The 13,307-nt window shown below is 41.2% G+C and overlaps 1 protein-coding gene across 4 annotated transcripts; it reads right to left on the bottom strand.

Moving 5' to 3' along the window:
* Positions 1 to 2,981: 2,981 nt before the first annotated feature.
* Positions 2,982 to 11,079, bottom strand: LOC116392329 (putative adenosylhomocysteinase 3). Of its 4 annotated transcripts, none has more exons than XM_031863668.1 (16): positions 10,825 to 11,079; positions 7,410 to 7,521; positions 6,865 to 7,002; positions 6,504 to 6,604; positions 6,312 to 6,414; positions 5,890 to 5,984; positions 5,146 to 5,252; positions 4,945 to 5,061; positions 4,807 to 4,870; positions 4,628 to 4,716; positions 4,442 to 4,512; positions 4,260 to 4,354; positions 4,063 to 4,161; positions 3,406 to 3,474; positions 3,214 to 3,292; positions 2,982 to 3,106 (listed from the first exon to the last, which is right to left on the bottom strand). In XM_031863668.1, the coding sequence occupies exons 1-16, from the start codon at positions 11,077 to 11,079 to the stop codon at positions 2,982 to 2,984; spliced, it is 1,719 nt and encodes a 572-aa protein (XP_031719528.1). The 4 variants fall into 4 exon arrangements, with proteins under 4 accessions (XP_031719528.1, XP_031719537.1, XP_031719556.1 ...); XM_031863677.1 differs by lacking the exon at positions 10,825 to 11,079 and adding an exon at positions 9,628 to 9,702; XM_031863696.1 differs by lacking the exon at positions 10,825 to 11,079 and adding an exon at positions 9,682 to 9,702.
* Positions 11,080 to 13,307: the final 2,228 nt, after the last annotated feature.

Here is a 13,307-nt window from a genome sequence, read left to right as displayed (position 1 = left end):
GAGGGATTTCACATCTGCTGTGATCTGATGGCTGTGATTCAGGGCCTGATTGGTGGCAGGTGTTTCTGAGTCCATCTCCACTCTGTGGTCTACTTATGCCACGTGTGCAGCAAACACTGCAGCCTCTCGTTCTCTGTGCGCAGGCACGGGTCCACTCAAGGCGCAGCTGCAGTCTGAAGGCAGAGTTGGGGGAAATGTTGCCAGTCTGGTCCATGGTGGTGTGTCAGAGTGGACCACCATTGAGTGAGGTGTAAAGTTGACAATAGACTGTGAAGAAGCAAGCAACCTGACCTTTGACCTTTGTCTGTTCTCCCCCTTTTCCTGTTAGGAACTGTGCGTTCCAATGTTCGTACTACCATGCTTTCTAAAATGCCAGAAAAATATTTACTATGTTCCAATACATAATATGTCATATGCCAAAAAACATCACGAGGTCCTACTGCATACGGTCGTTTTTTTGCAGTTGCCAACATGCTTTTCTGACTATTGTGATCTACAAATCTTCTGTGCATTGGATTTGTGAGTAAAGTCATAAAGAGTGTCAAAGTTCAAGGTGCAATGTTATGAGGAAGAAGAATGTCCCAATTGAATGCTTACTGCATGCAACAGTATCCACTTTGTAAGGGCAGCTGCAGTACGTACTGAAAGTAAAAAGAAAAGGTATGTGTTTTGTAACGCAGCTTTGCACACTGACTGTTTCCCTTCCGTGTTTATGGTTGAGAAATTAAGATTATCTCCATGAGCCTAGATATTTTAATTTGTTAATAAACTGAGCATTTAAACCTTTCCTGTGGTGTGGTCTTTGGCCTCTGCTGATACTGCTTGGTCAAATCCACAAAGTGAAGGCCCACTACAAATACTGCAGCGGGTGTGTTACATTAATAAATATGATGACTACGATGCCCCTGATAGGTCTTCATATTATGTATTGATACAAACATCAATCCACAGAATTTTAGTGGAGCACTATTTGCGGTGGTATCTGGGTTCAACACTGTTTTTGAATTAATGTACATTAGATTTTACAATTAACTATATTAAAATGTAAGGGAAATTTCATGTGACACCCAACATTTACAGGTAAAACGGTCCCATCCTTTGTACCAGATTTGTTAATTTTACAATTTTACTTGTATGACCAACAGCATCGCTTTTCATAAAGGATGTTATCAATACGCTGCAACACAGCATCATACTCAAGTTCACTTTGAGAAAAAGGATGTCTAATATAGCATCATCATACACTGTTCAATTAATACAGTTAAGTGCAGTAATTGAATGATCCTTTGTCAGTTTGGGATAAAATGGCTGGCCACACTTATACTACACACAGTGATAACTTCTGATACTTTCTTAAAAAACACTTTATTACTAATCACCCTAATAATCCCCACAGATGCACATGTTTATTTGTTAATGCAGTCCATCATACATTTCTGCCTTTATATATGTAGCAGATTATGATCTGATGACTGTGCATTTTTAGTTTCCTAAATAGACACCTGATACAGTCTGGTAGATAATGTTGTATTTGCATCTTTACCACAAAGATCTCTGTGTTTTACTGTCTAATCTTTGACTGTTTTTTTTTTTTGCACCTTATAAGGAGATGATTAACTAAATAAAAATATAGATTACATTTTTAGTTTATAGGTAACGGAGACTTTAGTGCCCAGTAAAAAATAACTAGATGAGGTGTTTGTTTGGGTAGGAGGTTCATTTAAAAAAATACTGGAGCTAAAAAATGAATAACAAAATATACGGTGAGGCCTTAAAATGCCAGAAATATAAGATTATTATGCTCATTACTAGTGTCACTCAAAGACAACAGCACTCTGACGCCCCCAAGTGGTCAAACAGTCACTTAGTCGGCTGCTAAGTGAGCTGACTCCAACCAGCAGGTCGAACTTGTCAGTTTTACCTTTAGTCATTGTTTGTTGCGGGCAATTTAGATTTGATTAGTCATTCTTATGGATGCACCTGTATTGATAGGGTTGGGAGGTTGTGTTATGACCACAGATGTGAGCACAAACATTAAACCAAGTAAAATGTTCATGCAGGTACACGTTTAAGATGCCTTCCTATTTTTGTGAGACAGAGAAGCAGGGAAAAGCTTTGAGAAAGAGCAAATATGTTCTTTTTATTATAATATACTGTGCATATTTCAATACAACTATCTTTTAGAAATCAATGAAAATATGTTAACTTTGTTTCATTCCTTTGTGTTGATGGTCCACTTAACAATGCATCAGATATTAAACAACACTGTCTCGACAGGGAATCAGCTAACTGTCTGGGATTTATATGTCAACTAGACTAGTAATATGTTGATTGTATATATAAGTACAGTTGTTCAAACTTTGAATTGACTGTTGGTAGACAGTCACAGGCTTCGTTTAAGGTTAACATGAGGTTTAGGTAAACGTGGTAATGTTGGATATGAATCAGGATTATAGAGCATGAGACTATTTAAAATGTGTTTCACTCTCACTGATGAATCAGCAGGTATTCAGTTGACAAAGACTGATGATCATTTCTTGAGATGTCAACTTTTACTCTACATGTTGTTAAATATATATTACTGCTACAATAATTAATGGTGTTGTTATTATTTTATGCAGAATAGATAACTCCCATTCAGCATTTTGTGTTTCTCTCAACTTTAACTCTTTTAGTTTCAATTCAGAATTCACTGTGATTACATTGTGAACATGTAAGGAACAGTGTCACACATGATAACAGATACAACCGCACAGACACAGAAGAAACAGTGAACAAAAGTAAAAGCTTGAAGTCCGTTGTCTCATATTGAGTCTGGTAAAGACGGAGACGTAGAGGTTGTCAGTGCTTTGTCTGCAGAGGTTGTTTTACATCGTCAAGTCCACCAGAAGGTTAGTACCTGTTTTTAAAAAAAAGATTTCAGTTAAATCCTAAAAATCATATCCCTGTTTTGATTTTTTGTAAGAGAAGTACACATGTCCTCACCTGTAGTAGTTTGGTTTGAAGGGTCCATGTTTGCTGATGCCCAGGTATTTGGCCTGGTCATCAGTCACCTCTGAGAGGTGAGCGTCAAACGTCGGCAGGTGAAGACTGGCCACATATTCATCTGAAATTATAAGAATGGAGTGTTTGTCATGTCTGAATGAAATTAATATGAATGTGGAAAACAAGAAAGGTAATAACTGTTAAAGGGTATTTAAGATGAGGACTTGCCCATCTTCTTTGGCAGCAGGTAGACGTCCTGCTTGTATCGCCCTTCTGGAGCGCTGTACAGCTCTATGAGAGCCAGAGCCTGACAATCAACAGTAAACATTAACGCAACTAAAGATGACAGAGCCACAGATACTTCCTCTCTAATACATTTAGGGAAGAATAACACATTGAACTTAAAACATATCATCATACCTGAGTTGTGACGGTGATGGAGAGGACAAATGAGGGCACTGTGGAGCAGCTCAGATTCAGCAAACGACCCTGAGTGAAAAATTAAAAAACTGACACACTGGGATGTGACAGCAGCCATTGACGATAACCTAAAAACATCTGGAAGGGTATTATCTCAAATAATGATGTAGAATAGTCCAAAAGTATCCCTCTCTCTGTCCTGCTGCAGACCTGATCTAATTAAGAAGTGAAGTTCCTGCTGCTCAACTAATCAGCATCAAGCCCTTCATTTGTCATCATGAGTGGAGCTGTAGGACCGCACTGGAAACATTGCTATGAAAAACAGAATCCTGACGCTTTGTTGTGTCTGGACAGGTGTGTATTTATATCTAGTTACAGTTCTTACCCTAACCACAACACACATACTCAATCCCAACTGTTAATGATGTAGCCTAATAAGCACAAGCATTTTCAGCGCTACAGTATACCCAAACCCGTAAGCAGGAATACACCGCAGGAAGCCATCATTAGTCAACAAGAGCCCCTTTAGGGTTGTCAAGACCCCGAGCACACTGAGAGGCTATACTTTACTTTAAAAATGTCTGTGCATTATCCCTCAGTGCTGGTGTATGATAATAATAATAATAATAACAACAACAATAATAACAGCATTATCACCTCAGCCAGCAGGACGATTCTCTTGCCATCCGGCCAGATAACATGGTCCACCTGCGGCCTCACACGCTCCCACCTCAGCTCTGCAGTCCGCAGACTCACCTGAGAGAAAAGAGTCAAAAACTAATTTGTATACAGGTGTACACACACACACACACACACACACGCACACACACACACACACACACACAGTTCCTCACCAAATCTATCTCGGTGCTGGAGTGTCCCATGTTGCAGAGTATGCAGCCATCCTTCATTCTGTCCAGATGTTCCCTTCCCACCACGTTTTTATTGCCTGCAGAGCAACAGAGATGAAGCAATCTGCAACAGTATTGATATTTTTAATAACAGCTAATATTTCTGTGTAGAGGACAGCAGTTACCCGTGCAGGTGATGACCATGTCTACCTGTCGGGCTACTTCACTCAGTTTAATCACTCTGAAGCCATCCATGCTAGGGGAAGGAGAGAAAAGGGGGTCACAGCTACTGAAAGATATTTCATAATGTTTTGTGGAGTGAAACACTCTTTACATCTGCGCTGATAAAAGCTTCCTCCATTCATTCATACCAGGCCTGAAGGGCACAAATGGGATCCACTTCTGTGACGTACACGACAGTTCCCAACGCTTTCAGGGCAGAACAGCAACCTTTGCCAACCTGCAAGAAGAGACAAAAGAGGTTGGTAAAGCTGCTTTAAATGTATGTCATGTACACAGCAGCACTGGGAACATTCATTATTTCACTGACCTCCCCATATCCGCACACCACCACCTGTTTTCCTCCTAACATGACGTCAGTGGTTCTCTTCAACCTGACAGAAGAGATCAACATAGTCAGGCTCTGTACTGTACTAGGGGTTTCACCAAACGTTCACAATGTCATTACCCGTCCAGTATGGACTCCTTGCAGCAGTAAAGGTTGTCGAATTTCTGCTTGGTCACCGAGTCGTTAACGTTAATAGCCGGGACACACAGCCTGCCTGCCTTAGACATCTGGTATAACCTGAAACACAGGTGGGGAGACACACATGTATGAAGTGGGGAAGGACTTTGTAGGAACGTCATTCAAGTTTAGTGAGAAACTAACCGATAGATGCCTGTAACACTTTCCTCCACGATGCCTTTGATGTTCTTGAACAGGCTCGGGTGCTTCTTATAGATCCAGTGGGTCAGGTCGCCTCCATCATCCAGAATCTAAGGGGGGAAAAAGCTAAACTCTTCATCAATGCAACCTTTCTATCTGTAGTAGTAAAACAAAGTCATTAAAGGCACATTTGACACAAACATGAAGTCAAATTGTATTTAAACATATCCATGCAAATCCATCCAGTATGTTTTGCATATATAGGCCTTAGTTCAGCTCAATATGTTATATTCAATGAGACATGTGTTGCTCAGTGTTGAAATGTCAACTTATTTACTAGAAATCCACAAATCTTAAAAAGAACCGTATATTTATTCTATATTATATTCAGAAAGAAACATTACTGCTGACATTTAAAGAAAACGTAACAGTTGTTACGCACAAATGAAGGAGAGGTCTTCACTCAGTACGGTAAAATAAGAAAAATACAAAATATTAACACCAAAAGAAAGATAAAACACTGAGAAATAATTAGACAAAATACATATGTAGTAATGATAATAATGTGTTTTTGTACTCGCAAGTGTCCTTGAGAACATATAGATTTTATTTTAATTGTCAAGCTTCACTGGTCAAATGCAACCAAGTTTTATTTCACTGTGGTGAACTACAATTTGATATCTTCAAACTTTGGCCAATCAATCTTGAAATTATTTAGGAGTCCTGTCCTTTCATTGATAACAGTACCATGTTGGGCTGCCAGGTCTCAGCACCGACACATCGGTCAATACACCACCAGAAGTCTTCCTCTGATTCTCCTCTCCATGCAAACACTGGGGTGCCTGAGATACAGAGCAGGTTAAATAATTAAAGAAAATCAGACGAGTCAGGTGGGAGGAGCAGGTAGGAGGATCAGGTTGGAGGAGCAGGTAGGAGGATCAGGTTGGAGGAGCAGGTAGGAGGAGCAGGTAGGAGGAGCAGGTAGGAGGATCAGGTTGGAGGAGCAGGTAGGAGGAGCAGGTAGGAGGAGCAGGTAGGAGGATCAGGTTGGAGGAGCAGGTAGGAGGAGCAGGTAGGAGGAGCAGGTTGGAGGATCAGGTTGGAGGAGCAGGTTGGAGGAGCAGGTGGGAGGAGCAGGTAGGAGGAGCAGGTTACAGAGACAGTCGTACCTCCTTCAGCCAGAGCAGCAGCCACAGCGTTCTGAGTGGAGAAGATGTTACAGGCCGCCCAGCGACACTGAGCTCCCAACACAGACAGAGTCTCAAGCAACACCTGCAAGAGACCGTACACATACAGAGTAAACAAAAGACGTTTTTTTTATTACTATTACTTTATTGTGAGTGTGTGTGTGTTGAACTGACCGCTGTCTGTGCAGTGATGTGTGTGCAGCCCAACACTTTGGCTCCAGCCAGAGGCTTCTCCCCACTTGCTCCTTTTCTCAGGACCATTAATGCTGGCATTTCTAAATATCACAGACAGCAACAGTCACATTACATTTGAGAGACATGCATGTTCCAGAGCAGTCACTTCAGTACTACTAGCTGTTCTGCTAACGGTCTGACTGGGATTCAGTTCAGCTCACTTTATTAATGGGCTTTCTGTTTTGCCGTTACAGGCACATGGCGTAGTGAATGCCCTGAAGGCACTTCTTGGATGGGTACGTATTTTGTCATTATCTTTCGTGAGGACATAAACAGCCGTCCAACGACTCTTTGTCTTTACCTTGCTGTGCGATTATTATTTCTCTGCGTCCAAATTCCGCCTGTTTGATGTTTTTGATGCAGAAGTCAGAGAGGCCCTTGGAGGTCCTCTGAGGCTTGTCTCTGGGAGAGGACTCATCCTCTGAGCTGTCACTGCCCACTGCGGCACAGAAATCAGGCAATGTTTATGAAAACAATCAGCTGATACAATGTAATGTCCAAAAACAAAAGTCATGAATTGTCTGTGGTTTGTTGTGTGTGTTTGGAGTCAAATTCTAGCTAGGTGAGTCTTATTTCTGAGCCTTTGAAGTCTGTATAAACTCTGGCAGTGAATGACACGTTTCAGAAAGGCTCCCAGAGCCGATTAGGACCAAATTAAAGAGACTTAATTCTTCAGAAAGACTTTTCCTTTTATTAAGGTTTAGCTGAAGGAGAAAGAACCCCGGCTTATCCCCGGGGCCTCTGGTTCTCGTGCTGCTGAGATCAGAACCAGCTCAGTTTATGTATCAAAGACATGTGATCAGACTTAAGAGCGTATGCGTGTCATGTGTTTGCATCTTTCCGTACCTGAACCGTAGCTATCTGTAGACGACTGTGAGATGGAATGAGACAGAGAGCGACGACCAGTGTTCGAGGTATGTTTGTTGAAATCTTGCTTCTGGTCAGTGAACTGTATTTGCTTTGGAGCCCAAAAAAGAGTGACACAAACACACAGAGTAAACCAATAACATTAATAATATATATGGTACTTCCCTGCACGTCACAAACATAAAGTCTCACCAACTACATGCTTGAAAAAGACCTGATGTAGTCATAATAGTCAAAATTGCACATAAGCACCACCCTTCACAGCAGACTTTCTCGTGAAGTACCACCTCTCTGCTCACAGCCTGTCACTATTACAAATCTCCTACCCCTGAATCATCCCGTATCTGTTGCTGTCTCACCGTCCACTGTGGCTGATTGAAGGCTAGGCTGCTGCCACAGGAGTCCCACTTGTCCATGTCCGCTCCCTGGCTGCTTGCCTGACTCTGCTGCCTGAGCTTCAGGTCCAGCTCCAAAACAATTCAGACACACCCGCTCACTGACCCCACCTCCAAAAAGTAAACATATGCATTGAGAGTTTGAATTTTTAGGGCCACAGGTTTGATGGGATCATTTAGTTGGCAACTCTGCATTCAGAAAGAATTTGCATATACTATAAAACAACAGCATACTGCATGTGTATTGCACACACACACTGCTGGAGCAAATCTTTATTTAAGCTTGTTTTTAAAGGGTAACTCCACAGATTTAACACATACAGGGCAGTTTACTTGCAGGGAGCACGGCCCCGTTGGTAAAACAGTTGTATCATGCGTTGTGTGGCTCTGGAGGGACCAGACATAATAACTCTGATTGAGTTATGGTGATGTCATCGAGGTTATCTCATCTTGGGGCAGCTTTTATAACACAAAGCTTTTGTTACAAACTGGACGAGGAGGTTGAAAGATGTTGACATTTTGATCGGACAAAAGTGTCAATCAAATGGCATTCTAGGAAATGTAGGATCCAGTTATTTCAGACATTGTTTTTCTAAACTTTATAAAAGTGCAGTACAAATCAGTGGAAAACCCCTTTAAGGAGTGCAACGTGTAGGTGCTGTTGCTCTTCTCTTTGACCCTTTTTTAGACATTTTTAGAAGAAAAAAAAGGTTACCAGATCCAAGGCTACAAAAATATAAAGTTATATATATATATATGTCAAGCACTTGCTCCAAAATAGAATAATATCAGGGTAATATATTTAAGCTTCTATGGTTAAAGTTTCCATATTCAACTGACAAGTCTTTCAATCATAACTAATGACATTCGTCACAGCTGAATTGGAGAAAGGCTTCATTCACTATGAGTCAGGATTAAAGAGAGGCATCTTTCATGTGATGCTGCCTCAAATCCTCATTAGGAGCAATTAAACATGAAGTGCTCCTGAATGTCTGTATCGAGGATCTCTGTGGGAGTTTTTCAGCCCTCTGCTCCCCTTTGACTTTAGAACAATCACTGCTCTAACGTCCAGTAACTTCACTTTATAATGCAGCTTTTTTTCTTTTAAACATACTTCTCATAAATCAATAATATTTAGTTTTCTTCTTAATCTTACTGATTTAAAATATGCTCCACTTTGATTGGCTGATAAATGGTTGAAAGTAAAATCTAAATTGGTCCACTTTGCTGATCTGATTGAAAGAAAACATATAAAATCCTGAATTTAAGACAAATGAATACAAAAATATATATTCACACACCCGGAGTTAAAATAATTTTTTATCTAAGTAATGGCTTCTTGAAACAATCTCTTGAATACAGCTTGCACTTACTCAAGCAGCTGCTTAATCTTTAACATGAGAAGACATTAGGCTGTGACTTGAGGCAATGTGAACATTAACTTATTGATCACAAAACCCTCTCCTGCAGGGCTCAGAAAACAGGTTTGAATCCAAGCCAGCTACTGTGAAAGTACAATGAAGGTCTATAAAGCTAATACGTGGCTGTCGGTGTTAATGTGTAAATGTCCTCTTGGGAAACCAAAAGTCTGAACTGTTTGTTATTTCAATCAATAAAACCCAAGAAAATTCACAGTTGGTTAAAAACAGATATAAAGGATTAATTTTAAGGTTTATTCAAGTACTCCTATTAACACAACTTAATGGTTACTAATAATTCAACATGAAGACCGGACTCGCTGCCTAAAAGTAAACTCGAAAATAAAGAGATTAACAGCACTCCTAAAACAAAAGCAGTGATACCTTGATGCGGATGGACTGCACTGCCTCCTGGTCCTTGGCTTTACTTATGTTCACTAGACTGTACACTTTCTTCATGCTGGGAGAGCTGCTCTCACACTGACCACAGTTACTCTGCTGAGCTGCAAGCGGATGCAATTGAACTGATTAGAGAGTTCACAGAGTGACACTTTATGCCACACCTTCGCCCCCATCAGGCCCAGGTGACGGGTGGAGAGAAGACAGAGAGAGAGAGAGAGAGAGAGAGAGAGAGAGAGAGAGAGAGAGAGAGTGAATGAGTCTTTGTGAGGCTTACAGAGGGGAACTCTGGGAAAATATAGAAGAACAGGTTAGAGATGAAGAGAAGAAAGAGAGTTGTAAGGAAACAGAAGCTCAGTCAAGTGTTACTTGAGGTCACAGATCTATGTGATGTAAGAGCACTTTGCTCTCAGGGTATACATTAAATAGACAGCAGAGTGATGCACATACATGAGCATACATTCATGACAGACTGTTAGTGAGAGAGAGAGAGAGATGTCATTGTTTTCTCTGCCGCTCTGCAGTGTTACTGAAAGTCTCTTAAAGGGGCATTCTACTAATTTTACACACGCTGATCAGTTTAAGGAGAGTATAACACAGCCTGTAAGCAGCGAGCTACAGAGGTTTGATACTCTCATACATAAGGACAATGCAGGCCAACCATTCCTAGCATACAGTGAGGCCATTTTTGTAATGAACCTCAAAGCTCCATGATATAAAGTATCAGAGGAGTGAAGGCATTGAGAAGATGCATGCATCAATAAAACATCACCGTAGTCAATCACAGACATGAAAGTAGCAGCGACAAGTCTCCTTTTTGCATCAAAAGAGAAATAGAAAATCCAGCCTCAGCTTTAACTTCTTCACAATAAGCTGAGTGTGAGAATAATCAATTAATCAATTAAGAATCCTACTTTGATGTGTGACATCAGCACACTTCCCCTTTAAGTCTACTCTGTCTTTTCAAAGGGACAACATGAGTGAAAAATGTTTGTGCGAATGCTGGTCAAACATTCATAGAGGTCTGCACATCTAAAATCATTACCAGCCTAAGTATATGCAGAGTCACGCTTCCAGTTTAGAACACTTAGAGATGCTCACAGCATATATAATGTCTTGGTCTTGACAGGCCTGACCAATGATGCAGTCAAAGTCAGGAGATGTAGCAGCTTCCTTGCTCACCATGTCAGTCTTCAGTGCTTCAGTCACCAGCTCTCCTGTTCCAGACACCTCCACCCCGTCTCTGCCCCGACCCTGAGGTGTCCTCCTGCTCTCTGCTGCCTTCAGCATCTGCAGCAGGTTGGGGCTGCATTTTACCGACTGATGTTTGGTGTTTTCCTCCTTCGCCGTTCCATTCACCACATGAGGTTCAGGATATTCATCAGGGAGTGGCATGTCGTCCCAGGAGGCTTCTGTCTGGTCCCTTTCCTCTGCCATTACTCCACTGGCAGCCAGTAATGAAGTGAATTACATTCCTGCTCAGGTGACCAGACAGCAGACCAACTGACGGCTCGGCCATACCCTGCCCACATGCATCTGGTATTTCCTCCTGCGAGGTGTCTGTTTACACTAAACAGCAGCAGTTCTTGGGTTACTTTGACTGAATGTGTAAAGTAGATAATTAGACATGTAGGCAGTGTGTACAAGGTAGAAGTGCAACTCACCTCCACCAAAGTGCCATGTAGGTATGTCAACATGTGCCCTCATGTGGTCTTTTGTATGGAAAGGTCTCCGGTTAATGGAGAAGCACTTATACTCAAGACCTCAGGCGTAGACTTGCAGAGCTACTTCTTGTTTTTGTGTTGTCTTTAATAACATTTGCTCAAATCACTATGAGCACAAAGACATGAGTGCAATGCAAACACAGGGTTACATTATAAACAACAGGCAGGGTCAGGTGTTTATAACCCAGCCAGCATCAATAGTGTCCCCATGCACCCCATGGTAACTGACCAATGCCCTTTACGCATCTATCGCCAGGCCGTTTTTGTCATCCACTATTGAAATTGCATGAAGGGATCTCCTAACGGCCGGTGTGAACAGGAGGAATGATTACAGCAAGCAAACCTGTTTCAATGTTCATATGAGCACCTGACAGACATGACACATGAAGCTCCACTGGAGTTTTTAGTTTAGGTTGCGTTTGGTGACATGGGTGTGGATAATAATTGTGGAGAGAGTCATTATAAAAGAGAGTTTTGTTGTTTTAATGAAGAAATTAGATTTGTGTGTTGTGGTCGTCTTACTGTGCAGTTTGCAGTTAACACACACAGTAACAACACACAGACGGTCACATTCGGAAAAGTTCAAATAAGTTTAACACATGCATGTTGCAGCTGGTGTTGCAACGGTTAGTTTAGCTTTCAGTTTTCTGCCAGTGAGCCTTCAGGTGCAGGAGTATCAATAAAAGACGTGTGTTTTGTTCCACTAGAGGGCGGAACAGTTCCACAGCTGTCCACAGGAGTTTCGCCACTGCTGAGACAGAGAAACAGTTTGTCCTTTCTTTGCTCAGTGTGAGAAGTGTGGGAAGAGTTCAGTTTGTTTTTCTCCTGTTCTGTTTCTGTGTCTGATAGGAACCAGGAGAGATTTATGTCCAGTGGGAGGAGAAATGGGAGGAAAAGTTAAGGCTGCATCCAGTCCTCCCTCTCTCTCTCTCTCTCTCTCTCTCTCTCTCTCTCTCTCTCTCTCTCTGTTCCTCATTTCTATTCAGTGCAGGAATTTCAAACTCTGGTGTTAAATTAGGAAGGGTTTGAAAATGTCCTGGTGGCCAGTTGTTCGCCATAGGGCCCTTTAAACTTTTAATTAAATGTTGGTCAGGTTCTTAGTGTTAAAACTTTGCTCATTTTCCTGCACATCATCTTTATTCTTGCTTAGAATGGAGGTGGTGAGAGTCAATAAGAAAAAGGGAAATTAGTATAGTTAGGTAAAAAAAAAAAAATTGGTAAAATTAGTATAGTTAGGTATCAAAATATAAGCTGTAAATATATAATTGTATACTGCACTTGCTTGTTCTTCTAACTAGGTCAAATGGAGCTATAGTTTTGATTAATCCTGAAACAAAAAAAAACTCCTGTTTTGCCTCTGTAGAGATGACACACTTTGCTGTGAAAGATGGTTACAGGTACAAAAAGGCATTGGATTTGTTTACAATTAACTGCTGTCTTATGCAGAATTATATCATATTTACTAAATAAGATTTTACAAACTAACTGAACTGCAGCTCTGTTTTTCAGACATGCTGCTCTGCTCTTTACAGTTTCCCCTGTTTCTTCCAGTGCGCACACTGCAGTACAGCCCTTTTTTTGTGGTGCAGTGTGTAATTCCTCCCGTCAGGCAGCAGACCAGCAGGGATTGGGCAAAGGTTTTCATGTGATGGTGGCGCCAATAAATCAAACTGCATTGACTGTTTGCACGAACCCAGTTTACTTCAGAGCACATATTAGGTTAAGACAAAGAAAACACTGAACTACATTTTCCGCCATTGTCTCGTTTATTCATGGAAAACATGTATTAATACATGGAAGAGGGGAACATCTGGACAAACATCACATATGGGCTCATTTTCACAATAACATGGATAACGGATGTCATTATCATTATATGAAAAATCTAACCAGTCACACACACACACACACACACACACACACACACACACACACACACAC

Source organism: Anarrhichthys ocellatus, unplaced genomic scaffold (genome assembly GCF_004355925.1).
Source record: "Anarrhichthys ocellatus isolate YVR2014 unplaced genomic scaffold, GSC_Weel_1.0 scaffold2, whole genome shotgun sequence".
Taxonomy (NCBI): domain Eukaryota; kingdom Metazoa; phylum Chordata; class Actinopteri; order Perciformes; family Anarhichadidae; genus Anarrhichthys; species Anarrhichthys ocellatus.
This window is presented reverse-complemented; position numbering and strand designations above follow the sequence as displayed.

Excerpts from the sequence above, each read along its gene's own strand:
- LOC116392329 (XM_031863668.1), bottom strand. The coding sequence starts at position 11,079 with ATGGCAGAGGAAAGGGACCAGACAGAAGCCTCCTGGGACGACATGCCA. Across the intron at positions 5,253-5,889 it reads AGACCTGGCAGCCCAACATG|ATTCTGGATGATGGAGGCGA; the intron begins GTACTGTTATCA and ends TTCCCCCCTTAG. Across the intron at positions 3,107-3,213 it reads CCTGCTGCCAAAGAAGATGG|ATGAATATGTGGCCAGTCTT; the intron begins GCAAGTCCTCAT and ends TTATAATTTCAG.